Source organism: Limanda limanda, chromosome 15 (assembly GCF_963576545.1).
Source record: "Limanda limanda chromosome 15, fLimLim1.1, whole genome shotgun sequence".
NCBI classification, from domain to species: Eukaryota; Metazoa; Chordata; class Actinopteri; order Pleuronectiformes; family Pleuronectidae; genus Limanda; species Limanda limanda.
The window spans coordinates 8,846,457-8,872,008 of record NC_083650.1 but is presented as its reverse complement, the minus strand read 5'-3'; the positions used below and the strand labels follow the sequence as shown (position 1 = coordinate 8,872,008).

At 41.3% G+C, this 25,552-nt stretch overlaps 1 protein-coding gene and 1 non-coding gene across 3 annotated transcripts; both read left to right on the top strand.

Annotated features, from left to right (window-relative positions):
- LOC133020666 (collagen alpha-1(XVII) chain-like) lies at window positions 1–25,535 on the top strand. 2 transcript variants are annotated; one of them, XM_061087317.1, is made up of 55 exons: window positions 1–259; window positions 1,525–1,589; window positions 5,090–5,140; window positions 5,291–5,398; window positions 6,776–7,114; window positions 7,254–7,310; window positions 7,430–7,465; window positions 7,575–7,625; window positions 8,607–8,753; window positions 9,183–9,662; window positions 10,327–10,410; window positions 10,547–10,609; window positions 10,726–10,878; window positions 11,020–11,106; window positions 11,191–11,235; window positions 11,315–11,458; window positions 12,403–12,963; window positions 13,067–13,117; window positions 13,281–13,307; window positions 13,406–13,468; window positions 13,565–13,660; window positions 13,775–13,807; window positions 14,403–14,420; window positions 14,572–14,625; window positions 14,708–14,743; window positions 14,823–14,858; window positions 14,960–15,022; window positions 15,309–15,344; window positions 15,534–15,605; window positions 15,717–15,743; window positions 15,828–15,863; window positions 15,979–16,014; window positions 16,102–16,182; window positions 16,306–16,341; window positions 16,438–16,530; window positions 17,093–17,173; window positions 17,314–17,364; window positions 17,527–17,586; window positions 17,676–17,735; window positions 17,846–17,872; window positions 17,994–18,053; window positions 18,175–18,261; window positions 18,375–18,413; window positions 18,534–18,650; window positions 18,740–18,859; window positions 18,950–19,060; window positions 19,242–19,376; window positions 19,470–19,589; window positions 19,680–19,859; window positions 22,968–23,108; window positions 23,246–23,452; window positions 23,860–24,024; window positions 24,165–24,245; window positions 24,324–24,407; window positions 24,494–25,535. In XM_061087317.1, the coding sequence occupies exons 2-55, from the start codon at window positions 1,535–1,537 to the stop codon at window positions 24,547–24,549; spliced, it is 5,337 nt and encodes a 1,778-aa protein (XP_060943300.1). In that variant the 5' UTR covers window positions 1–259; window positions 1,525–1,534; the 3' UTR covers window positions 24,550–25,535. The 2 variants fall into 2 exon arrangements, with proteins under 2 accessions (XP_060943300.1, XP_060943301.1); XM_061087318.1 differs by lacking the exon at window positions 1,525–1,589 and having other exon boundaries at window positions 2–259.
- On the top strand, window positions 21,558–21,721 carry LOC133021154 (U1 spliceosomal RNA). The gene has a single exon (XR_009682955.1). It is a non-coding gene; the product is annotated as a U1 spliceosomal RNA (small nuclear RNA).
- Window positions 25,536–25,552: the final 17 nt, after the last annotated feature.

Here is a 25,552-nt window from a genome sequence, read left to right as displayed (position 1 = left end):
GGCGCGGCTGCACGGACCAGAGTCCAAATCCCAAATCTGTGTTTTGACTTGCCCTGGGAAAGTTGCGCGTCAAAGGACGGAGGACTTTAAGGACATCCCACCACCTCCTCCTCCTCCTCCACCACCACCAGCACGCATCAAGTTCAACTCTCCAAAACGCATTATTAGTATTCTTCCTCCTCCCGTGGACCGGATCAGTCGCTCTTGTCTCTGGGAGAGGGATCCGGATTTGGGTGTTTGTTGTTGGGGCTGGCTGCAGGTATGGATCCCCCCCGGGACCTGGAGAATCTTTTATCTGTTTAAACTTGTGTTTGCTGGATTGTTTCCTTCCCACATGGCTCTTTGCGCCTCTGGCACTAACAACTGCACTCCTTTGGAGTTTGGTGATGGGCTGGCAACTTCCCTTTTTTGCGCATGCAGATGAATTTTAGTGGATGGAATTGCGCAAAGTCCTGTTTATTGCGGGCTATAAATTACAAGCCGCAAGTAGGTGACATATCTGCCCGTCTGTAAAACACAGCAGGGGGTTTTTGGGATAATTTTTCTTCCGGCGGTATCTATAGACACTTGGATAGTTTTACAGGTTTTGCTGCTGGGCTATTTTCATCCCTCTAAATATACTGCGGGAGATGGCCCCATGCAGATTTTAGTGACAGGGTCCTTTTAGTCTATCTTTGCTGCTAAGATCAGTTACAGAGCTTTGTGGGAGCTTTAATAAAGCTTTGGATTTACTGAGAAATGCAAACAAACTTAGAGAAACTTAGATTGTTGTCACTTCACTGGCTGAAAAATGAGATTTCAGCAACAGAGGTTTTGAGGAATGAGGGGGAAATGTCATCTTTGGGGGTGTCCATGCTTTTCTTAATGTCAAATTTCACAATGAAAGTGTTTATGAGTGTTCAGTAGATGAGGCACATTCGGTTAAATGTCCACGGCATTGGGTGTGGCGATAGGAAGGTCTTTCAGAGCTGTGCACTGATCCAATGGCTTCTTTTGTCCTTTTGTTAGTTAGCTCTTCAAAAGACTCAAAAGTAAATACAGAGTCTATTGAAATCTGTAGATGATGATTTTATACCCACTGGGGCCTTTCTTGTGGCGTAGACTATTCACTTGTCTGGAATGTTTTCTAAGGTGACTCCTGCAGATGGTCTGTCTTTATTAAAATCATTTAAAGTTGTTCTGAGAGAATCTGAATTTACTACAGTATTAGATTGGGATTTTATATAGTCATGAGACTAGTGTGATGCTGTTTTTCCGCCTTCAGAGTTATAAAACCTCAAATTTATTCAGTAAACATCAGAAGAAAAGCATTCTGGTCGTAAAACCCAACTCGCTCTTGGCAACATGCTGGACTTTTTTTTTTCTTTGCCCTTCTCCCATCAGATGTTTGTTAAAATGCCATTTGACCACAGTTGCTCGTCAAAGGATAAACAGGCCTTTGACTACAGTTTGCTCAGTGTGTGTGGATGACCGTGGCCAACGTTTATCATCATGGTTTATCATCATGGTTTATCATCTCACCAGATAAGATGGGATGGACGAGTTAACGGAACAGATGGACTTCTCAGGAGACTTGTCAGGAGAAAGGGGTGAGACTTCTGCTTTTGTTTATAAGGTTTTGAAAACAATAAACAAAGCGATCGTTAAAAAACAATAAAAAAAACGCAGTTAAAGGGCTGATTCACACAATTCAGAAACCTGTAGAAGAATGAAGATACTTTGGGTTTTATTAGGTCAAATATCACCAGTAACATGAATACAAGGGAAATTATTTTGTGTTAAAAATACATTTGACAATCTCTGCCGAATCTTTTCTAAAAACATCTAATTTCCTCAGATCTAAGAGATATAAAACTATTATTTCTTATTTAATGACCGACTGGTGGAGAGGAAATCTGAGCCTAAAGACCCCAAACACTTTTAGATTCCTGCATCATTCTCTTGGGTGACGCTTCTGTCTCTTCTTTCTGGGGCTTTACTGTCACTAACATTGCGGCATGGCTGCACCATTTCTCAGGGAGTAAGTCATCCTCTGGGTTTTCCTCCTGCAGTCATCATAGCTGAATATAAGGTCAGCTCATCTCGGCCCAACGCAGGATGGAGAGGTCAAGGAATGTCTGATTATGTGTTTTTGACGCGAACCAAGACAAACATGTAATCAGCCGTTCTGTCCTCATGGTCACCTCTTGTTTCATACTAAAATAATTAGTGTAGCACTTTTCACACCCGTGGTTTTATAGCAAAGAGGCGAGAGAGAGAGAGCAAACAAAAGACAGAGTGGAGATCATGTGGTTTGGACACAGTAAACAAAGTTGGAGGGTGAAAACACAAGTGGGTTTTCAGATGCTTTTTAAGCATTGATTTGTTTGCTCTGTCTCTCTTCTAAAAGTCACGGCAGTAAAAGTGTGAACACTAATGACTGTTAGTGTTCAGCCTCGGGCCCTGAAGCAGACAGAAGTCCCTACAAGGAAGGAGGAGGAAGAGGAGGACAGGAGTGAGGAGGCAGAAGGAAATTGAAATGGAATTCATGTTATCTATAAACTGAATCCAGGAAAACTCAACAGGCTGCAGAATAAATCTAATCAATCTTAATTTTCTGCCTCTATTCCATGATGAATGACCTGAAATGACCTTTTATCAGTCAATTCAATTCCCTTCTGTATTTTGCAATGTTCAACCAGCTGTACATTATGTTAGTAATAATGGTAATAACCCTAAACTTAATCTATATACTGCTCTTTCAAAACAAAGCTACAAAGGGGTTTACAAGGGTCTATGATGTTTTAGATTCTGAATCTGGTTTTGTAAAATCACTTTAATGCAATAAATGAGAGTACTCAGGCGGTTTTCCCCTGTTAAATAGTTTTTCCCTATTAAAGTAGTCAACAATACAAATGCCAAAATTCTAGTTTATTCAGAGTATTTCCGTAGACCTAAAAAAACCGATTTGCGCTTCAGGGTTCTATTGATCTCACATCGAAAGTTTCCCAGAGCGTTCATGGAGATGGTTGGGACATCGTTTAGCTTTGATGTATGATATCCATTACCACTAGATGTCGCACCTCATCTCGGACTCAGACAAGTTCAACCTCAGAAACACCTCCCGCCTCCCTTTGAGATCTCAGCGAGGTGTTGTCTGTAAAATCTGTGTATGTCACGAAGCCCAGTGAACACAACTCCCAACACGGAACCAAAAACGCAACCGAATATAGCTACAGTGTGTACGAGAGAGTCAACAACAACAATAACAACAACAAAACCCACATGTCAGGTGTCATGACACGCGTGGTCTATGCCCCCGTCACTGTCAGCTCTTCCATGGTCAGACACTTCAGTTGGTGAACGCACGGCTTTACATCTCATTCGAGGGTAGCTGTCAATCTGGCAGTTCTCTCTCGAACTGGCATCCAGAGCAGTTAGCTGCTATGTAGCATGCAGAGCATTGTTTGCATAGCCACACTTTATTAAAGGGTTCGAACCTTGATGTAAAGGTGTAGCCCCTGTGTTCCCTGGTTTACAGCAGCAACCAGGTGACAGGTGTGTTTACAGTACAACACCATGTCTTTACTTAGAGAAGAGTTGCCGGCTGCTATAATAACGTTTGTAATCCCACATATATGTTACTTTTAAATTCATGACAATAACCAAACTATCTCCATGACAACTGATGAAACTCCATCCGCCTCTGGGTTTGGCTGGAAGCTCTGGGAAGTTCCAGTAAGCGTGACTAATGCTAAGAAATGTTTGTCAAAGTAAACATTCTAAACTGTGACATCCTCAGAGAAGATTCACATATTAAACGTAATTGATTATTTAGTTTATATTTATTTTGAATGTACTCTGCATTTAATTTAGTGAGATTTATAAGTTTTGGCTTTATTTTGACAAGAATGTGTTTCTGCATCCAAATAAACCTGAAAGTATCTCTCTGTTTAGTCTGTCAACTTGAATATGAAACAGAATAAACAAACCCACATGATTGGACTCAGCTTTCAGAAATGTAATACATTTTCATAAAATCTTGTTAATAGGGGCACAATCTTATAAATAATCTAGTTGTCATTTAAAACATTGACTAACAGTGTGACAGCAGCCAAGGGGGGAAGTGAAAGTAGCCACTCAAGAGTAATACATAAGGAAGTAAGTGAATATACAATATGAACACAAGGTAACATCAGAAATAGAAATTAATCTGTACAATGTAAACGTACAATGTACAAAGTAAAAGCTTATAAGAAGTAACTCTTATTTGAAGCCGTTCAACTTTACATTTATAATCAGGTTTAAAGCACTTTATCTTGCAGTTGTTTACCTTTGTAAGGACATTTACTTGTGTTTATTACTTCTATAGTATTTGTCAACAATTAAAATCACTTAGGAAGCTACGATTTATTTTTTTGCTCTTTATTTATTTATTCCACGCATGTAAACAGACACAACATCTAACAAACAAGAAGTTGCTCACTCATGTCTGATTAAAAATAGCCACGTTTCCCGTAATTGCAGCTATTTTACTGTCCTCAGTCATCATCTTTACAGCCGTCACTTATGGCTGCCAACAGGTGGAGTCCTTGATGCACCACTAAAGACATATCATCTTTCAGCTACATTATAATTATAAACACTTTAAATCTTTATGTACTTTTGTTTATGTTTTTTATTTGTTTAAAAGCTAAATACAGCGACTTAAAAAAAGTTGAAAGTGTTCACTCTCTAATAAATCATCAGCATAGTTTAATACTTTATCGTTATTTAAATGGTGATAGTATTAATCCTTAAGGTTGTGGCTATAAGGTAAATCAGTTTTAAATATGTAACCGGAGAAGCTAATGAGACAAACGTTAGAAGAAAGATCAGTAACCTGATAGTGGCGTTCTCATTAGTGGCTTATAGCTGCTATATAAAGCATTATCTCTAAGTCACTTAAATTCCGCTCTGGAAGTGTTGAAGTCATCACCCTGCGTGTCACTCAACACTCCACTCAGCACCTGCCAATCAGGACTAACATGTGGACATTTGAATGATATGTGGGAATAAGGGTTAACGTGCCGTGTGTCTACAGACTAATAATTGTCTCTCTTTTCATCAGTTGTGACAGAAACTATAACCACCACTAGGAGACTGACTACCCTCCCTCCAAGTGAGTGTATCCTCCTTTCAGTCCTGCTCAATTTAATTACTGTCAGTAAACTTAAAGGCATAATACAATAATTATAGCCGAGCGTCTCTGGAGGAAGTTCCCGATGAGTAACGGCTTCTCTTGTTTTGCTGTGTGTCTTCTCGTTGCTAGAGGGAACCGGAGGATCAAATCACAGGATTATGTCCAGCAGCGCTGGTGGGCTGGGCTTGGAGAAGAATGTCTTAACCCAGAACAGCGGTGGAACCTATTTCTCCTCATGTGAGAACACATTTCCAACCAAAGACCAAAATTAGGAAGTCCTGCATTTGTCTTAAAACAAACGTACCACGCCCACTAGAAATAAGCTGAAACTAACTTTGGCTTTTTGGTAAAGCTTTGAACTTTTTAAAAACTGTCAAGTTAATCATTGTTACTAAAGTCAAAGTATATATTTTGAACCATATATTCAAAAGTTTTAAATGTTAAAAGTGTTCAATACAGGGATGTGTGTGTAAGACTGTAATGTAGAATTACATTGCTATTACTGATGTATTAGTACTATTGAAGTATTTTACTGTTGTAGCTGCCCGAGGTGGAGTCACTTTACTTAACAGAATTGGAATGTAACTAAATACTTGTACTTTTTACAAGTATTAATTTGTGCTATTCTGCTACTTCCATTTTATGGCAATTTAATTATATCTACATCTATCTGTTACAGGTACAGGTTTCTTTACAAATTTAGATTGAACTTGCAAAATAAAGAAGTTTTAAAACATTATGCGCTGTAGAAAAAAAAAGTCAGGGGGCGGTTACAATAATAACACATTTAAGTAATTTTTCATGCAAAAGCATCCACACAATTTAATGGTTTCAGTTCCTCAAATATGACATTTTTATCCGATCTAAATCACAGTTGCTGAATCATTTTGAGGTTTAGGCTGTAAAAACAAAACATCTGATCAAATGTTGCTTTGGGAAACTGTGATGGACATTTCTCACTGCTTTTTTACATTTATGATGAATGCAGTGAATGAAGTGAGCAAGGAAATAATCAGCAGAAGTTTTAGCCCGATTTAGAATAGTATAACATTAAATTGATTCATCCCTTTTCTTTTGTTTATCTGTGGTTAAAGGCTGCTTACACATAAATGCATGGGTAACAAAACAAAGATTAGCAAAAAAAAGGATGAGCGAAAATCTCAAACCTTGAAAATGTCCCCTCAGATTTATCCTGTGATCTTCTGTTGAGGACAGACTCAGAGTTTGGGAACCACATGACTACACTTAAAGAAAGTATTTAAAACCAGCTGCACATGGAGCGTCTACAACTGTAAAATACTGCACACACACCCATCAGTTTTAACAATCACCACATGGTTCAAATACTCTTACTTTAGGTTAACCTATTTCACCTTTAATCCACCTTTTCACACAAGACTTTTATTTGGAAATTGTGGTATTTGTACTTTTTCTTAAGTAAAGGATCTGATCTTAATCACCAAATGCAAGTGGTACAATTCCTCAACTTTGCACTTGAGTATAAGTACTCAGTTACTTTTGAGGTGAATTCTTTGTGGCTGAGGCCTGTTGCTGTCTGTGCTCTTCCTGTGGAGAGGATAATTGTAAATGAACCTGTCTTCATCGTCCCTGCAGCCTCTGTAGGTGTGAACACCAACAGCTACAACTCCTCCTCAGGAGTTTACCTGGGGGGTGACTCCTCAGGGGGAGGCGATGGAGGATTGGGGGCTTTCTTGGATGGAGATGGGTACGGAAGCGGAAGCGGAGGAGGAGGAGGAGGAGGAGGAGGAGGAGGAGGAGGAGGAGGAGGAGGAGCAGGAAGCGGGGGAGGTTTCATCGTGAGCTCGGTGTCAAAGGTCAGGTCCAGCTCGTCTGGGGGGGGCAGGAGAACGCATGCCACTGGCTCATCAGGAGGCCTGTCAACTGGTTTCCGAGAGAGGACGATCATAAGCAGCCGCTCGGGAGGTTATGACGGTGAGATCCTGTTAATAACACAGGCGGTGCACAGTTGGCATCGGCAGCGTCTGATACAGAACATTTACAAAATGAAGGAAACTGCTGCACAAGGGAGCTGTTTGTATTTCTGCTGAACGATTGTGTTCTTGTCTTCTAGGAAGTTCCAGTGCAAATTCCTCCCCGGAATTTACTCGTAAAGATTATGGGAACTACTGTAAGTGAGAGTGACAGCTGTATGGGATTGAACACTTCATGATCGCTCAATGATTTTCCAGCTTTATCTCCATGATGTCTCTGTGTTTACATGTATGCTTCCTATTTTTTTCTTCTCAGGCTCCAGCAGCGCGAGAGGGAGGAGCGAAAGCAGAGGTATTCAGTAATAGTTTCTGCATCACGTGACTGGGAATTGTCCTGGCTTTCATTTGAATAAATCTGGATTCCTTTCTTTCATTGTTATTTTCTTTTCTTTTTTCACCAGAGAGCGAGATCAGAGCCAGATTACAAAGTGCCTCTCCCACGCCTGGCAGATGTAAGACCCCTTGGACTCACCCGCTGTCTGTTACGCAATTCCTCAGAAAGCAACAAAGCATCTTTATGAGAGAGTGTCCGTGCAAAGAACTTCTTGGATTCTTTATTGCTGGGTCACTTTAGAGCAATATTTTTATTCAGCTGATTTGTGTTACTGTCAAATACTCTGGCCAAGTATTCAGTAGATCACATGTGGGACATTCTTTGTCTTCTACTCACTTACTGTACCTGCTAATGTTCATGAAATTTCAAGTAGTTACACATGTGCAGCTGCAGACAGAAGATACACTGAACACTGGTGAGAGAGAAGCAGGGCGGGGGGGTTTTAAGGGTAAGACCCATGGGTTTTGTTTGAATAGTGTTTATGTGGGGAAGACGTTGAGGCGCAGGTCTGTCGTGCCAACAATGGCACACATGAGTCACTGGTCCCGTTTGAGGCCAAACAGTGGAGGGACAGACTCTTATAGACGCTGATCGCTCCCCCTGCTGATTAAAATGTAAAAGTGCTGTTATTTAATCCCAACTTTACAGCAGTTAGTCATTCTGAGCCACTTTCACCCCACCGCAGCTGCTGGGTCTCGTTCTGCCCTGTTGCCTTTTCTTTGCTTTCAGCAGAGGTGGAAGAAGAATTTAGTTCTGTTGCTGAAGTTAAAATAGCAAGATAAAAACAAGCCATGCAATACAATCAAGTACTTTTATTTAAGTACTCCGTTCAGTATAATTGATGTACTTATACCTTGCATTACACTTTACTCTAGTTCACTTATTTGGCCTGTGTGTTTGTCAGAAAGATTTAATAAAATAGAATATTTTATTAATTATTGTTGAGTAGAAGTAGCCTGATCTTAGAAATACATCAAACCTTTATTAAACTACATTACTGAGATACTTTTGGACTAAACTCATACACCACAATGACTTTCTCAGAGCTATCCCTGCATTACATCTGCTGAGTGTTGTTGGTGCGTCTGTGGCTCTGCAGGGACGGAGCTGGACGACGTGAAGAAGCTGCTGAAGGGACGCTCCAACAGCGTCAGCCCCACCCGCTCGTCCAGCGCCTCCACCACTGTGCCTGTCCCGAAAAAGGCCAGCGCGGAAGCCAAGACCGTCTCTGTGGCCACGCAGTCGGGTATAGAATCACACACAAGCGCATACTCCACATGCACAGACAAAATGTCTCCAGAGATGTCCCTGAGATGTCCTGGAGATCTATGGTTTAACATGGCCCCACTATGTGTCTCCCATGACATATAAGCTCCTTGATGACAATTTGCTAATGTCATACACGGCTTAGTTGGAATATTTCCAGAATCCTGGAAGAATCTTCTTCTATATTTTGTCTGGCACCCAGTGTCTCTTTGGTACTTCTGGACAACACATTGAAAAGAGGTTTTATATTCAAAAGTCAATCAATCAATCAACCAATCAATCAATCAATCAATCAATCAATCAATCAATCAATTAATCAATCAATCAATCAATCAATCAATCAATCAACCAATCAATCAATCAATAACATTATCTTGATTTCTGTCTTTGTGTTTTCTCTCTCCTGCAGTGACTTCTGCATATGGCTCTGCTGGGAGATCTGCTGCATTCAACACCATTGATGCTTCAGGCCTATATAATACCAGTCTGGCATCTGGGCAGTATGATACTGGTGTAAAATCGGGCCAGTACGATGTCACTCTGTTATCAAGCCAATATGACACCGGTTTGAAATCAGGACAGTTCGACACTGGTGCAAAATCAGTCCAATATGATTCCCTGAAGTCAGGACAGTATGATACTGGTGTTAAACTGAGCCAGTACGACACCAGTGTGAGGTCAGGTCAGTACGGCGGCAGCATGAGATCAGGTGAATATGACATGCTGGACGCTGTACTTCCATCTTTCTCCTGGTCCACCGCCACGCTGCCCTCCCCCTCCGTCATGGTGGTCCCTGGAACCACCAGCAGCAACTCGTACCAGGTCGGCACCAACAACAGGTCTGGAGGCATCTCGCCGCTCGGCCCCACCTCGCCCTCGTCCCTGTCAGGTGAGATTAGCGTCCAGTGAACACCACCTGTTACTTGCAGGGGACATGTTCTTGTTTGTAATGGAGGAATGCAAATATAAACTAAATATCTCTTCTTTAATAAAGCAGACTATGACAACCACAATAATTCAAATTTAGACAAATCGGTTCTGTAAACGGGGAGGATATGTTTTTAAGAAAAATAACAAAACAGACAATTTTTCTTACACTGAGGGTTATTATGAATGTCATCAATGTGTCTCAATTCCAAACCTATGTGTTGTTGAATTGAGCAAAAAAGTTCAACATGCTCATTTTTTACAGTTCTGTATAACTAAACTCTCCCAGCTTCTAAAACAAGATGATTATATGATTTTTACTGTAGCTTGAATATTTTGGGATTTTATTTGAATTTTTAAGACAAAACAAATTTTTTTAGATCACAATTTTTACTATTCTGAATTTGTGTTGTGACAAAACTATATTCACTTTTAAAGGGTTTATCATTCTTCAATTCCAACTTCAAACCATTTCTATGGTTAAATATGATTTTGGTGTCTATGTCCAATGTGAGATTCATTGATTTTTGTTTAACCTGTATTCAAAAATAAATCTTCCAAGTGAATTATATGTCTCTCTTATGCTTGCATGTTATTAAAGTCAGATTGTGTATCTCTGTTTTCAGTTTACGGCTTTCAGAACAATCTGGCGCCAGCCATGAGCACCGTGCTCACCACCAATGCAGCCAATGTCAGCACTAACGTTGGAGGTATGGGAGCACGTTTTCTGACAGTTTCCACAATATTCTGACATTGTCAAATATTTTCTACATTTTTGTGCAAGTAGCATCTTCCTTCCTTACAAGACTCTTTATCTTTGTGTGTGTGTGTGTGTGTGTTTTACAGGTTATGGCGTTCAGAAGAATGTGTCAGCTGGGAGCGGATTCGTCAGCTCTGGAGTTTCTACAGGTAAAGTCCACAGCAGAAATCCTCTTTAATCTGAAAAAAAAAGTTACCATGGTCCAAATAATTCTCAAATTATAAAAATGTCAATGATTCACATCTTTTTTTGTTGTTGTTTTCAGTCACTCGTTCTCAAACTGATGAAACGAATAGGAGCAAGTTCATTGTCTCTGATAAAGAGAACTTTTCAGCCAAGAGGGAAACGGAGGGTTTCATTCTGGCTAAAGACAGCGGGAAGCAGTTCACCAGCAGCAGCACCGCCCTTTTAGGAGGAGGTGAGTCAGATCTTCACTGCCCCCTTCTGGAAAAACAAGAGGTTAACAGGGGTTTCTTAACATTCACATGACCTAAGTTTGTGAACCCACAATTCTCAATCACAATAAATGGGGAAAAATGTGTATTTCATATTTTTACAGGGTCACTTTCGGGAGATTCAATAAAGAAAGAGAAGTTTATTTCCAGCTATGGTGAGAAGGCTTCACAGAAGACTGAGATGGCCAACTGTAAGTGCAGGTCATTAAAAACATCTCTAAAAACAGAAAATAACGTACTTATCTAACATTGATGTTTATTTGTGTCTTCATCAGACGGATCCTCTGGAGTTGTAATGAAAGACAAAGCCACCTATGCAGGTATTTCTCACTGCATGTAAGTTGATATGTACGTGATTATGGATATTTTAGAGTTTGAATGTGAGGATTTTGTCTCCAGAGATCCACAAGGACAGCGGCATCTTCGGCGGTGGTGGATTCTGTTGCTGCTCCGACGCTTGCTGCTCCTGGTGGAAATGGCTGCTGGGCCTTCTCCTCCTCTCCCTCCTCCTGTTGGGACTCCTCTTCGGCCTCATCGCGCTGGGTGAGTTTCACCTGATGCAACCTTATAAGATTTAACAGGGAAGAAATAAAACTTCTCACGAGTCATGAGATTCTCTCTGGAGCTGCTCTGCGATGTAGAGACTGGGAGTGACCATTTGATTTGAAGCAATAAAATGTGAGCTTCAGCTTTTACAGGCTGGTGAGTATTATTTCACTGTGTTGCTAAGAGCTGTGAGGGGAGGAGACATTCTCCTCTCCCTGGAGATCGGACCTCTGGGTACTGTCCCGCTGCCAGGAAGTCGGTCTGGCATTTATTGCCAGTGGAGCAGCTCCAGAAAGTTTTGGCGCATGACATCAGAGGCTTCATTTTGTTTTCTTGCAACAGGAGAGTTGTGGATGTGGATTTACTCTTGAATAAATATGACAAAAAGAGCCTGAAATAACATTTACAACCTGACATCCTCTGATTTTGTACTTTAAAACCTATCAATGAGTTACTGAGAGTGAGACGTTGTGAAACCTCACTGTTTAACATAGTCCTATAACTATTTAAATAATAATTTACAAATTACAAATACATAAACTATTTCTGCAGCCACAAAACATTTTTGTACATGCACATATTTTTTTTATGTTCTGATTGTGTTGCAAACGTATACTTTTATATGCTATAAAAAACAGAACGAAACAACCACTTCAAATCAAAGTAATTGAAGAGTTGTCAGTCGTCTAATTGATTAATTTATTATTTGTTTCAGTCTGTTTGTTGCAAGTCTGTAAACAAACATCAATGTAATCTACACAAGATGCTTAAAGTGAAATAGAATAAATAATATTCACATTTACAGTCAAAAGAAGAGTAGAAAAGCTATCATTTAATCTGTGGAAGATACTGAATTAGTTTGTCCTGTTTCAGATTGAGAACAAGTATGTGCTCCTTGTCTGTATTGTCTGTCTTAACAACTGTTGACGTCCTCTTCTCAGCTGAGGACGTGAGGAAGCTGAAGAACCGAGTGGCGTCCCTGGAGGCCGAGTCGTCTGTCTTCTCAGGACGCACCTTAGCGCTCGGTACAGGCGGAGGTGGCAGTAGGACTGACAACACAATAAACCTTGGCGCTGGAGGTGGAGGCTCAGGCTCCAACACACGAAATGGATTTGCCGTTGGTGCTGCCGGCGCTGGAGGTGGAGGTGGAGGTGAAAATGATATCAGTATCAACGGGGGAGGCCTTGGTGGTGCCGGAGGTGCTGGAGGTGCTGGTGCGGCCAGTGCCGGCAGTGCTACCAGTGGTGCCCGTGTTGCCAGTGGTGCCCGTGTTGCCAGTGGTTCCGGTAGTTCCAGTGGTACCAGTAGTTCCAGTGGTACCGGTAGTTCCAGTGGTGCTGGTGTTGCTGGTGGGACCAGTAGTGGAAGTGCCGGAGGTGGCGGCACCAGCTTCAGCGGTGGGCTTGGTACTGGTGTGAGTGGAGGACACATGGACGCTACCTCTCTTCAGTTGATGATCCAGCAGATGCTCAGAGCTGAAATGCAATCCCAGACGTTCAGAGGTATGACACGGAGGGATTTTATGACAACACTTACACACACAAAGCACAGGCACACACTCTCACGCTAGATGCGAGTTCACTGAACAATTGTTTTCCTTTTCAGCTTTTCTGGTATCTTCAGGCCATGGAGAGCGAGGGCTTCCTGGACCTAAAGGTGGAATAAAATGTTCTTTCTTTCTTTGACTTATTTCCCTTGTGCTTTATTTCTATTCATTAATTTGTATTTTTAGTTATTGTGAAAACATTTAATGCAAGAAACATTTTCTGTTCTGTTATTTTCATGATCTCATCTTATTTAAATGTGTCACTTGTCACAGGTGATTCTGGTTACCCTGGAACTCCAGGTGAGGAAAGATGACGAACATTACCAGTATTTCACCTTTTGGTTGATTATTGTGCGATATCATGATGCTGTTTGACTCAGTTTGACCTTTGACCTCAGGTCCCCCAGGTGCGTTGGGACATGCAGGCCCTGAGGGTTCTAAAGGACAGAAAGGAAGCTCAGGTACACCGATCTCTTCAGGTCAAACTACATGATACAAGTTCCCTGTTAAACCATTTTTTGATTGAGTGAGTGTCTGTATGTCAAACGTCTGATCAGGTGACCACGGGCTGGAGGGGCCACCGGGTCTCAGGGGTCGTGACGGCCAAGTTGGCCCCAGAGGCGAGACAGGACCTCCAGGCTTTGGAACGAAAGGTGACAAAGATACGGTTCAAATTCAGTCTTTGTATTCATTAGTGATATTAACAGCAGCTAATTTATTCAGTAACAATGAGTCGCTACATGATCTGATGTGTTTGGTTTATTCAGGGCCTCCTGGAGATTCTGGGGTTGGACCAAAAGGTGAGATCACTCAACATAAACCCTGTGTCCCTTTTGTTCTCATGTTCAAATAAATGACAAACACAAACATCTAGTTGTCTGAGAGCAGAGTTCATACGTACTGCATACCAAGTGAAGAAATAAGTCCTGAATCCGCCTGTTTATCTGGACCTTCAGCCAGGCCCCACCCCTCAGACAGACAGACACACAGACAGACAGACAGACAGAGATAACATATGAGAGTCTGCTCTCCAACACCGGGTGGCAGCAGAGTCACTCAGTCCAGTGGCAACCTCATAACATCCGTTTACAAAAACAAAATTGAAATAAAACCAATATAGACACAAGATTAAGACATGAATACATTGTTTTAGTTATGACTTTAAATATAATTTTACTTTTGTATAAATGCACATATGCTGTGTCTCTCCTGTCTTTTATGAATCAATAGACTGTAATTCCAGTGTTAATTCCACACTAGTACTATGCATTTCAATTTCATTATTAAGGATTTAATAATAATAATGTTATTTATAAGGCTTTTATAATATTGCAATATCATTGATGTTATAGAGTTTTTTTGTTGTTGTCTAAAAATGTTGTATCTTTGCTCCAGGTGCACCTGGAACACCAGGTCAGTTTCCCCCTGTTATCATTCAAATCATTTAATACAGTGACTCCTGAGTTGAACATTATTTAATTGATTGTCACATCACCAACTATAAAACACTGTTAGCGTTACCATGACGCCTTCTCTTACATTTGACATGATCCGTTTTTTTCAGGCGAACCTGGTGCTCAGGGTTTCCGTGGCGAGGCCGGCCCACCGGGTCCTAAAGGTGGATCACGTTCGTTAAACACAGTGAAATTCACAGTTAATTGATTTCAAGGTCACTCACAGTTTCTCCTGTCGCTCTGCAGGTGACAGAGGGCTCGCTGGATTTCAAGGACTTAAAGGTTTGTTGTAACTTCATCGTGTTTTTTAACGTCACTTGTCTTGTGTGGTCAGTGTTTTTTAATTAAATGTTTATTTCAGGTGAAACTGGCGAGAAAGGTGTCAGAGGTATGCAAGGTCAGTGAAATCCGTGTTTGTCCATTAAACTGTACTTGTTGGTATCTTACGTACATCGAAAAGCAATATGAGTTTTCTAACTCAGCTCTGTCGCTCCTCAGGTGACCCCGGTTTATCGGGAACACATGGACCAGCTGGAGAGAAAGGATCCAAAGGGTCAATGGGTGAGTTACCAAACCTCTAACTTCAGATAATGTATTTATTCACAGAATATTTTGGTAATTTAATTTCTACACTTCAAACATTTAAATAAATAAAATTATACACCTATATATGAATATACCTCACTTATCTTTATCCTTATTCTGAAACGTTGAATGTTCTAGGAAATCAACAGATTTCTATGTGGCAATAACTAGATTCTCCATAGGGGGGCAGCAGAGAGGTTTCTGCTCATAAAGCAACACACATTATGTATAACAATGTGATTTTTCCCTCTTTTGTCATCAGGCCTGTCTGGACAAGATGGTGCAAAAGGATCGAGAGGTAGATGACTATTATGAACTTTATTATTGACTATTATTGAACACAATAATTACAAAAAATGAAGGGACGTCAGGCAAAACAATTATTTTCTTCCACACATATTACAACTAATAACAGCATAATAATAATAATAGTAATAATATTAATCCTAAAATCAATAATAAATTGTGTTTTCTTTTCGGCTCTCAGGTGACCAGGGACCTGCCGGCCCCCCCGGACTCAGGGGTCTTGCTGGGACTCACGGAGACGCTGGGATTCCAGGTAAAGTGAACATGACGTCGCTCCTATGAAACATGATCTTTGAATAAACAAACATTATCATCAGTGATTAATATGATGACATACTTTTGTAATACACCCCCACCCCTGTAGGAGGACCTGGGCTTCAAGGACCACCAGGTACGACCATTAACACAACAGAAATTGTAGTGCATTTTAGCTTTTAATGCTCTCACACTAAAATATATTTCATCTTGCTTTTAGGGATACCAGGAAATCCAGGACAACCTGGAACCAAAGGTACGACTCCGGCCTCGGCCTCGAGGGTCTTCTGCAGCTTTCTATAGGACACTGTGTTGGCGCTGTTGATTATCAAACTCTGGAACTTATGGAGCATGTGTTTGTTTGTTTTTAGGGGAAAATGGACAACCAGGCAGAATCATCAATGCAGGTAACAGAATGTGGTACAAATGTTAATGTTACGTCTCATTGATTGGACTTTTGTTTGTACATATCTGACCATCGCTTTACTTCTCAGCTGGTTCCTCTTCTATCGGCATCCCAGGACCACCTGGGCCCTCTGGCCCCCCCGGCCCTGCAGGATCTCCTGGATTATCAGGTCTGACCCTCGAACGGCACAGAAAGTAGCTTAATGATGTTCCTGGCATTCTGCATAATGCCATAACTGTATGTATTTTGAATGATTGAATGATTTATCTTTCATGTTGACCTCTGTCCTCAGGTCCAATTGGCCCTGCTGGTCTGCCTGGCCAGACTGGTAGGTTATCGCACTTTGATTCTCTTGTAGTGGGATATTCAGCCCTCAGAATGTAAACCATGTCTAATCAATGCTGCATTTGGTTTGTTCTCATAGGTCCTAAAGGTGACAGAGGATATAAGGGAGACCAGGGAGATCAAGGATCAACTGTGAGACGGACTGAAACTATAAGTTCCACCAGAGCTGATAGTGAGTACTATTGTTTATATATTACTATAGATATATAGTATTTTTAGACATAGTTTTTAGAGGTAAGAAATAACCTGCTGCACTTGTCATATAACATCATCTGCATCAAAAGCAATATACCATTTAAAATTGAACCGAGAATAAAAGAACACAACCTTGATCTTGCAAATCAAAAGTTGCATTTGTAAGCAGTGAAATCGGTTCAACATAACATCTTCATATATTATATTCATGCGGTGTCAGAGCCATAAGGAAAAACAGCTTCTTATTGGAGAAAATTCACGTGAATGCCTCCGCAAGTCAAATTATCATTGTGTCAATTCCGGGAACATTTTGGCACAAAGCAGCTTAGATGTGGACATCACACATGCAGCAACATGGCGGACAAAAGTAAATGTAGGAAACTTTTGAATGGCGCAGATTCACATTCAGCATTTATTTTGTTTCTTGTGCAGCTAATTAGCAAAGGTACATGTTGCATGAAGACATTGCTACACTGTTACCCTACTGATCAGAGTAAAGTCCATTGGTTTAAAGTAGATGTGTTTGTTTCCGGTTTCAGGTCAGTTTGGAGAAAGTGGAACCTCAAGATTTTCTAGCCTACCAGGGCCACCAGGTCCTCCTGGGCCACCTGGACGTCCAGGTAAATAAGACGCAACATGTCACAACATTAGCAAGAGACAATCTTTATTATTTTTGAGAATTAACTCATGCTGCTTCTTCACTGTCTCCTGCTAAGATAAAAAGTATGTCGCTGACTGTTTTAAAAAATGTTTTCATCAGGAGATTCGAGACAAGGACCTCCGGGACCAGCTGGGCCTCAAGGTCCTGCAGGTTAGTATTTCAAATTTAAAGCGCTTCTTCTAATCCATAGTGTAGCCATTCATTTTTACACAAGAAATTTATTTTGTACAGGAATTTAAAGGAATCAAAGATATCTTCTCAGTGGTCTAATTAAAACCAGGAGAAGAACTAATCTCTTTATTTACTTTTTAGGTTACGGAAGACCAGGACCTAAAGGAGACAGAGGAGACTCAGGCCATTCATCCAGCTCTGGTATGATCCATAATCTAAAAACTTTGCTCTGTCGTGATATGGGTTACACGCTAAGTAACACCACTGATTCAACCCTGCTCTTCTTACAGGGACATACTACACTGGACCACCAGGACCACCTGGGCATCCTGGAGCTAAAGGATCAGCAGGTGATCAGATTGTATGAGGTGGTCTGAGCCTCTTTTTACTCTGTTTAAAACCAACTCAACTTCTTTAGTTCTATTCACACTTCATCATGACCTCTCTGTTATTATTATAGGTTCTCAAGGACCAAGGGGCTTTCAAGGTGATTTTCCTATTTGCATCGTTTACTTACTACGTATTTGTTGCACTAACTGCTGTAATGTAACAGTGCACAGTGAGCAGACCTTTCCAGCATCATTAAATGTAATTGATTTGTGCCTCAGGTGAACAAGGACAGCAAGGTGCGCCCGGTACTCCAGGAAGATCAGGAACATCGGAGAGAGGTCGGCCCCCTTTACGTTTATCACAATAATTAATCAAATACATTTTATATTAAGTGCTGAGGGTATTCATGGAGAATGAACAGTGTGATATACGGTCACTGTATTTGTTTTGTCTTTACAGTGTCGACTTATGCTGGAGGAAGTGGGATCACTGGACAACCAGGTCCACCAGGGCCTCCCGGACATCCAGGACAGCAAGGAATCAAAGGTAAACCTAACATCACGTTAGAATCTGTGAACGCTCAGTGTTTTACTATCTGTATTTCAGAATCAATATTTCATCCTCCTAAAATGCTTTTATCATTGCTTATGATTACCAAGGTGACACTGGATCTCCTGGAATTCCGGGTTCTTCAAGAGGTAGAGAAAACCACGATATTAACCAGATTTCTCTTCATTTTCCTCAATCATTTACAATGGCTTTAATGTTGGATATCTCTGCTCCTCTAGAAGGTCCTAACTATTGCGTTTTCTCCTCAGGCTCCATCTCAGTCACTTCAGGCCCTCCTGGTCCTCCAGGTCCTCCTGGTCCTCAAGGACAGACGGGCTCCTTCTCCTCTTCTACCGAGATGCGCCAGTACATCACTGAGTATCTGAGTAAGAGTTGTTCTGAAGTGAGGTCACCAGGTCACAGGCTGTCAGGACACGTAAGAGATTATTGACAAAAATGTATTTGTTGCATGCAGGTAGAAGCCGGCAGTCCAGTATCCCTGGACCTCCAGGTCCACCTGGGCCTCCAGGACACCCTGGAACCTTCTCTGGCTCCATGGATGACATCTCAGCTCGTATTATTACATACATTCAAAGTAAGCCTGTGCTTTTCCACCAGAATTCATATCACTAAATAGAGAACATGCTCTTGATGGTTAATTATGATAATGTTTGTATAATTTCAGGGTCTGGCTCTGGCCTCAGCATCGGAGTTCAGGGTCCTCCAGGACCACCTGGTCCCCCCGGATCCGGCTCTCGAGTCCTATCAGTTGGTGAACTCATTGTCATGCTTCAGAGTAAGTACAACACATGTTTTGCTTCATGGAAAGTGGTCTCACACTTTTGGACTTTTGGTTCATTTGACATCTTATTCTATAACATAATTTCATTTCACTGTGAAGACAGAAAAACACGACAGAACTTGTTTTTTCAGAAGATGCACCAGACTAAACTATGTCTCTGCTTTGATCTGTCTAGGGTCCGAAGTGAGGAGATATTTGTCAGGACAACCAGGACCACAGGGACCACCAGGACCACCAGGGGCGTCAGGTGGACTTACAGGCAGTTACAGTGCAGAGCAGGTCGCCATGTACGTCTTCAACATCATGAACGGTGAGCACAGCTGGCCCCGACAGAAAACTACAACCCTGGAGCTGCTGCCTGGGCTCCAACAAACAATTAAATTGCCTCTACTTTCATTTTCAGACAGAGGGATTGCTCGAGGTCCACCTGGGCCACCTGGATTACCTGGACCTGCTGGGTCTTCTGGTGGAGGATCATCTGGCTTTAATACCTTAACAGTCGACTATTCTGCACTGATGAGAAGTAAGACTGACCTTGTTTCACCTGTGGAGTGAAGATAAACTGTTAACTGTTCACTCACCATCTTCACCTTGTCTTCATCCACCTTCCCAGATACAGAGTTCCGCTCATGGATCAGCTCTGCCGTACAACAAGGTCCTCCTGGATCTCCAGGTGTTCCAGGGCTATCTGGCCCCCCCGGCCCTCAGGGGCCCCCAGGAGTCTCCACCGCCACCGTGTTTGGGGCGGGAGGTCGTGGCCAAAGCATGGAGGACATTCAGCGCTACCTGCAGGGTAAGTCTGACACACTGGATGATCTATAAACAGATGTAAGCTTAATTTGTTTATCTGCTGTGAAGGAACAATGAAAAAACACTGATTTCAATATGAAAACGACAACGAGATCGATGTAGAAATTCAATGTGACTTTAACGTTCAATTTGTAAACAAAGAAAACCAATAATCATGACAACATAGTTTTTAAACCATTTTATTTATCAGCCACGGAAACAAATTACTGAAACTTTATTCTTCTTAAACTGCACAATCTACAATATAATATAGTTCAAAAAGTAAAAATTATTCCAATGTATTTATATTACCTCAGAACAATAGACATGTCCTTTAAATGTTCTTACCTTCCATCTCTTCACCTTACAGGTATGACCGTGTGTTTATATATTATTATTTGTATTTAATATTGTTTTTGTTGTTGTGAAAGTATGTTGTTGAATCTGCATCAGGGTAATTTTCCCATCCGAGCCGCGCACCTGTACGTCATTGGCGAATCATCTGGGTTTTGCAGCCGCGTATGATATCTGTAGTTTCAACAATTATTTAGTGTTTTTATCGAAGACCTTTGAGGAATATATCGATAACAACCAGAGGAGGACTGTCAACATGAGCTGGAGGCAAAGCTAGAGGCTTTATTTATGTTATTTTTGGGGGGTGTGGGCGGTGTGGAGGAATGATTTTAATGGCGCACGTCGACGCGGAACTCTCAGGTGAGAAGAACAACTTCCGGAAACATTTATGGACGGTGACACTCATATATATCTATGGTGACGGTTTACGTGTTGTGTTGAAGTCGTCCGGGTTGAAGACGAGGGAAACACGAGTTTTGACGTTAATTGACGATGCACGCTGTCAAACCGGAACTACTTTAAAGGGGAGCGAGCTGTAGCCTAGCATCCCGTAGCTGATCAGACACTGGCGTTGGAACTGCTGTGTAATGTTCTTTAGCCATTATTTAACTTCCAAAAGTTGATGACAGCGAATTAAAGCCTCATTTAGAGGAGAACATGAAAAGATAGTTCTCACATTTCTGTATCGTGTATCACTTAAAGCTCAACTAGCTTCCAGTTAAAAAATGAAATGAACGTGTCTTGTTAAAAAACTTCTGCGGATTTGTACAATAGTTTGACTTCCACACTTCTAAATAATGGTGTAATGACTGTGTGCATCCACCAGCAGGCGCCACAGCTGCTGTTGTGTTGTCTTGGAGATGAGGTCACTTTACGTTGTTTGTCTTACAGTAGACGGGTTAAAGTAAAACTGCCACTGTAAACGTCACCACTATTTAGCTTGTAGTTATAAGAAGTGTAGTTTGTATATCAGAGTATTTATGACACCAGTGAACGAGGTGGTTTACGTGAAAACAGTGTTTCCGGTAGTGGAGGGCCACGTGACGGGTACAGTGCGGTCCAAAATTCTGAGACCACTTCCTCCTTCACTTGAACGGGGGAGTGGTCTCACTCTTTTGGACCCTACTGTAACACAATGCCGCAAAGCATTGTGGGAGAGAATACGAAATCACTAAACGCTCTAATAAAACGTTTAGTTTTTAATTTTTTTTAGTTTTATTCATACCACTGACTCCTGATATCGAATCGGTTCGATCATTGATGTTTACCACTTTGTTTTTTTTTGTGCAACCATGAGTCTAAGTGTTGTGTGGCTGAATGGCTTTGCTACACGAGACGTGAACAACTCATACTTACCTGGCAAGGGAGATACCATGATCAAGAAGGTGGTTCACCCAGGGCGAGGTATAGCCATTGCACTTCGGCTGTATTGACCCCTGCGAATTCCCCAAATGTGGGAATCTCGATTGCATAATTTCTGGTAGTGGGGGACTGCGTTCGCGCTCTCCCCTGATTTAAATGTTGAACAATAAATTAAAACGACTGAAAGATCGTTCATAGTTTCTGTCCTGTATTACACAGCTGATGCCAAAATATATTGGATATGAAATAAAAATCTAACTTTATTTCTCTAATAGAAAGTATTGTTTCTTTGAATTGAGAAATATTAGTGATGGCGAGATGAAGCTTCATGAAGCTTTGAAGCTTTCCATCCAATCGGTTCGCTCATTTCCCGGCCCCTTTTATAATACCTGTATTATGTTTGCTATCTTAAAATGAAATAACAGCAGTAATTATATGTAGAAGAGGTCAAATAGAAGTTAAATCTCAGCGTAACTGCCTTCCTGAGAGAATACATAATGTATGATTCTGAAAACACGATTAAACATTTATAACGTTTATAGCAAAACAAACTCCAATTTCGTGCAAACATAAAACCAAAGGCGGGTTTTTTCCCCCCTGCATTTCTAATTAGTTCAAGTCGCCAACAGGAGGGAAATAACACTTTCAGAGACGTGTGTATTGCAGCAAAAGAAAACTCTGAAAACAAACCTGCAAATGTTCGCACACAGCGAGGAGCAGAACAGGGAGAGCTCTCAGCTTGGTGGTCCACATATCAGTGACGATACCTGCACAATATGACATCATTCTATTAATGAGTTCAAATGTTTGTTTTTAAAGAAACCTATTTGGATCTGCACTTAATTGCATAAACTCATAAATATCCGTCTCTTCAACACGTCTGATGTTTCCACCAGGATTCATGAATTATTTTCAGTGAAATCTATTAATTTGTACAAACATCTCACAATCTAGAGAAACTGATTAAAATGTCCATTTCAAATTGAATGGGAGCTTTCTTGACACATGTCCCGTCCGTTCACTGAGTTATGTGGAAATCAGTTTTTGCGTAATTCTCAACCATCAAACAAACCAATAGACAGGGATGAAAACATCAACTTCTTGGGGGAGGTAAATTAAAAAATATAATTTTTATTCTGTCAACGTCGTTATTCAGATAACGTTTCAAATCTCTAAACATTAAAGGATAATGCTGATTTATTTCACAGTCCATCTGTATTTGAACCTGACATAATTCTCTATCCACAAATTCGTCAAAATACGTCTGTGAACAAACTTAAATCAGTAGATGTTCCATAAATGACTTCATCACTACTTCCTCTATGTGAGAGCAACAGTGAAATGACACAACCTCTACCCTGACAATGACAATAACTTTGGCTGTAATCCCTCTCAGGTTCTGGGTTCAGAGGTCTTCCTGGTTCTCCTGGTCCACCTGGTCCACAGGGTCCACCAGGCAGTTCCTCTGGCTCGGTTTCCTACAATGGAAACTTCCCTCGGGAGAGCATCCGCGCTGAAGTCCAGGAGTATCTGACCTGTAAGATCCTGCACAGACGAGACATGTGACCCACTCGAACCTTCATAACGCTGCCTCTTCTGTGTTGAAGCATAAATCCCATGTCCACTGGATACATAACACACCAGCATGCATATCTGTCACTTTTTTTTCCCCAGCTGACAATGTTCGTCGTTTCATCACCGGAACTCCGGGGGCCACAGGACCTCCAGGTCCAAGGGGACCTCAAGGAGAACGCGGAGAGCAGGGTTACAGCCAAAGCTACGTGCAGAGCCAGAGTTACGCTCAGGGTGACGCCCGCTTCCGCACTGACCAGACGCTGGACTACTCCAACGTTGCTTTGAGAGTTACGGACTACATCAGGAGTGAGTCAGCTACAGCCACAACACAAACAGTTTTTATTTGGAATTATTATATATACCACAACTTGAAAAACGTACATGTATTAATGCCTTTTTGGAATTATTCCACTCTTATGATTTTTATTTGTCTTGGTTGTGTTTATATTGCTGTAGAGACTGTTGCTATGGTGTCAGTAAGATATGTTGTGGACTACAAATTGTGCTCATTAGCTATTAGCAGTTTCTCTTTGTGATGTATCAATGATGTGTACATAACTACAACTGGATTAATTTGATCCTGAAGAAAACTTATATAATCATTTTCAGGCAGGTTCAGGAGTTCTCAGGGGAATCTTTTCTTCTGTTTTGGACTTTGAAAACCTCTAAATATTTCTGTGACAAATGTGCTGTTTTCTAACAACCTTCCGCAGATCAAGGCCTGTTGAAGGAGTACATGGTCGAGGGGCAGTCGAGGACGAACGTGAGAGCGATTCAAGGCGCTCCGGGTCCACCTGGTCCCGCCGGACCACCTGGCTACAGCCGCGTCATCGGGTCCTACGGTAACGTCACGGCTGACCTCATGGAATTCTTCAGAGGTGAGGACTCAGAGTTATGATTTTCCACATACTGTATCTGGTTAAATCTTAAAGCAGCTGAAAACAATCCAGACTTGAGCAAGTGAAGCCCGAAAATGTGGCTTCATTACGACTGAATCTGTGCTTTTGCTCTCCTGCAGCCTACGGCACCATCCCCGGTCCTCCAGGAAGCATTGGACCACAGGGAGACAGAGGATACCCAGGACCCAGAGGAGAAAAGGGTATGTTTCCATCAGAGTAATGTTTGAGTGGAGCGACTGTCAGAGGCAGAACGAATCTGAATGAGACTGTGTTTACAGGTGATCCTGGACAGCCAGGTCTAGCAGGATTACCAGGGTCGTACACGATCCAGGTTCCACACAAAGTGCAGAAGAGGGACACAGGTAAATATCGTCAAATCATTGCATAAAAAACGAATGTAATATACAATACAACTCATCACAAAACTGTTTTCTCACATTATCCTCAGTCAATAAAGTGCGGCGGCGTCGCCAGCTGCCTCCTCGTCTGGCAAAGAGTGGCTGAAGGGTTAACCAACTACTGGATCATGTCAGATTTCATTTCCATTTTACTTCACTTTTTTTTAATTTTAGGCTTTCAGCAGCAGTAGCAATGCAAGTAGTCAAAAAGAAGAAAAATGCTCCTTATTCTTGCCATCTGTAGAAATGTCACAGGACAGTTTGAGAAAATAAAAGTGGCCAAAGAAAGCATCCGTCTCTTTTAAAAACTTCAGCCGAGGTAAAGGGTTCAGCTGCCGGTCAGTGTTTCTATAAGACAGGCTTCAGTTTTCACTTTCACATGTGGGTGTATAATGTTTACTTCGCTGAGCTAGACGCTTGTATTCAAACATTTGGGGCAGCTTTGTCAAAGAGAGGATTTATTTTTAAGTGATAGGAAGCAAATGGCTGATATTTTTAGTTTGAACATTTTCCACTGCTTGTGTCATGACTCCAGCGTCCGGTGTACTTATTTTTTGAATTGTATCTGTTGAGGATTATATTGTATTGAGGATTATATTCTGTTTTAATTGTTTCATGTTGTATCAAAGCAAAGCATTGCAATATTAACCACGTATGTCAAACCAACCTTCAGTCTTTAAGACCCCTGGAAGTCGCCCATTCGGTCACTACATACAAATCACAGAACAATATGCATTTTTTTTAAAGTTTATGAAGCAATACGCCATCATCAGAGGCAAACACGGCCCGGTTTGAGGGGGGGGGGGGGGCGGTTTGCGGAGCACAGGTGGGGTTGGTTTGGGTCGACGCACTTAAAAGGTTTTTGTTATTAAATCACATTTTTCACATGGTTGAAAGACAGGGACTCGTAATCACTTTTAAATGACAGATTTTTGTACTAGACCACACTGAAATTGATATATTTTCTTGTTACCTGTTACTGTTGAACATATTAAATTATAAAAATGTTACCAGAGTGTGTTTTACATGATTGAACTTATTGACATTTGATCAATATATTTGAAAGGCGTACCAATAAATCTATTTTTTGGATTTGTGAGTCTTGGTAT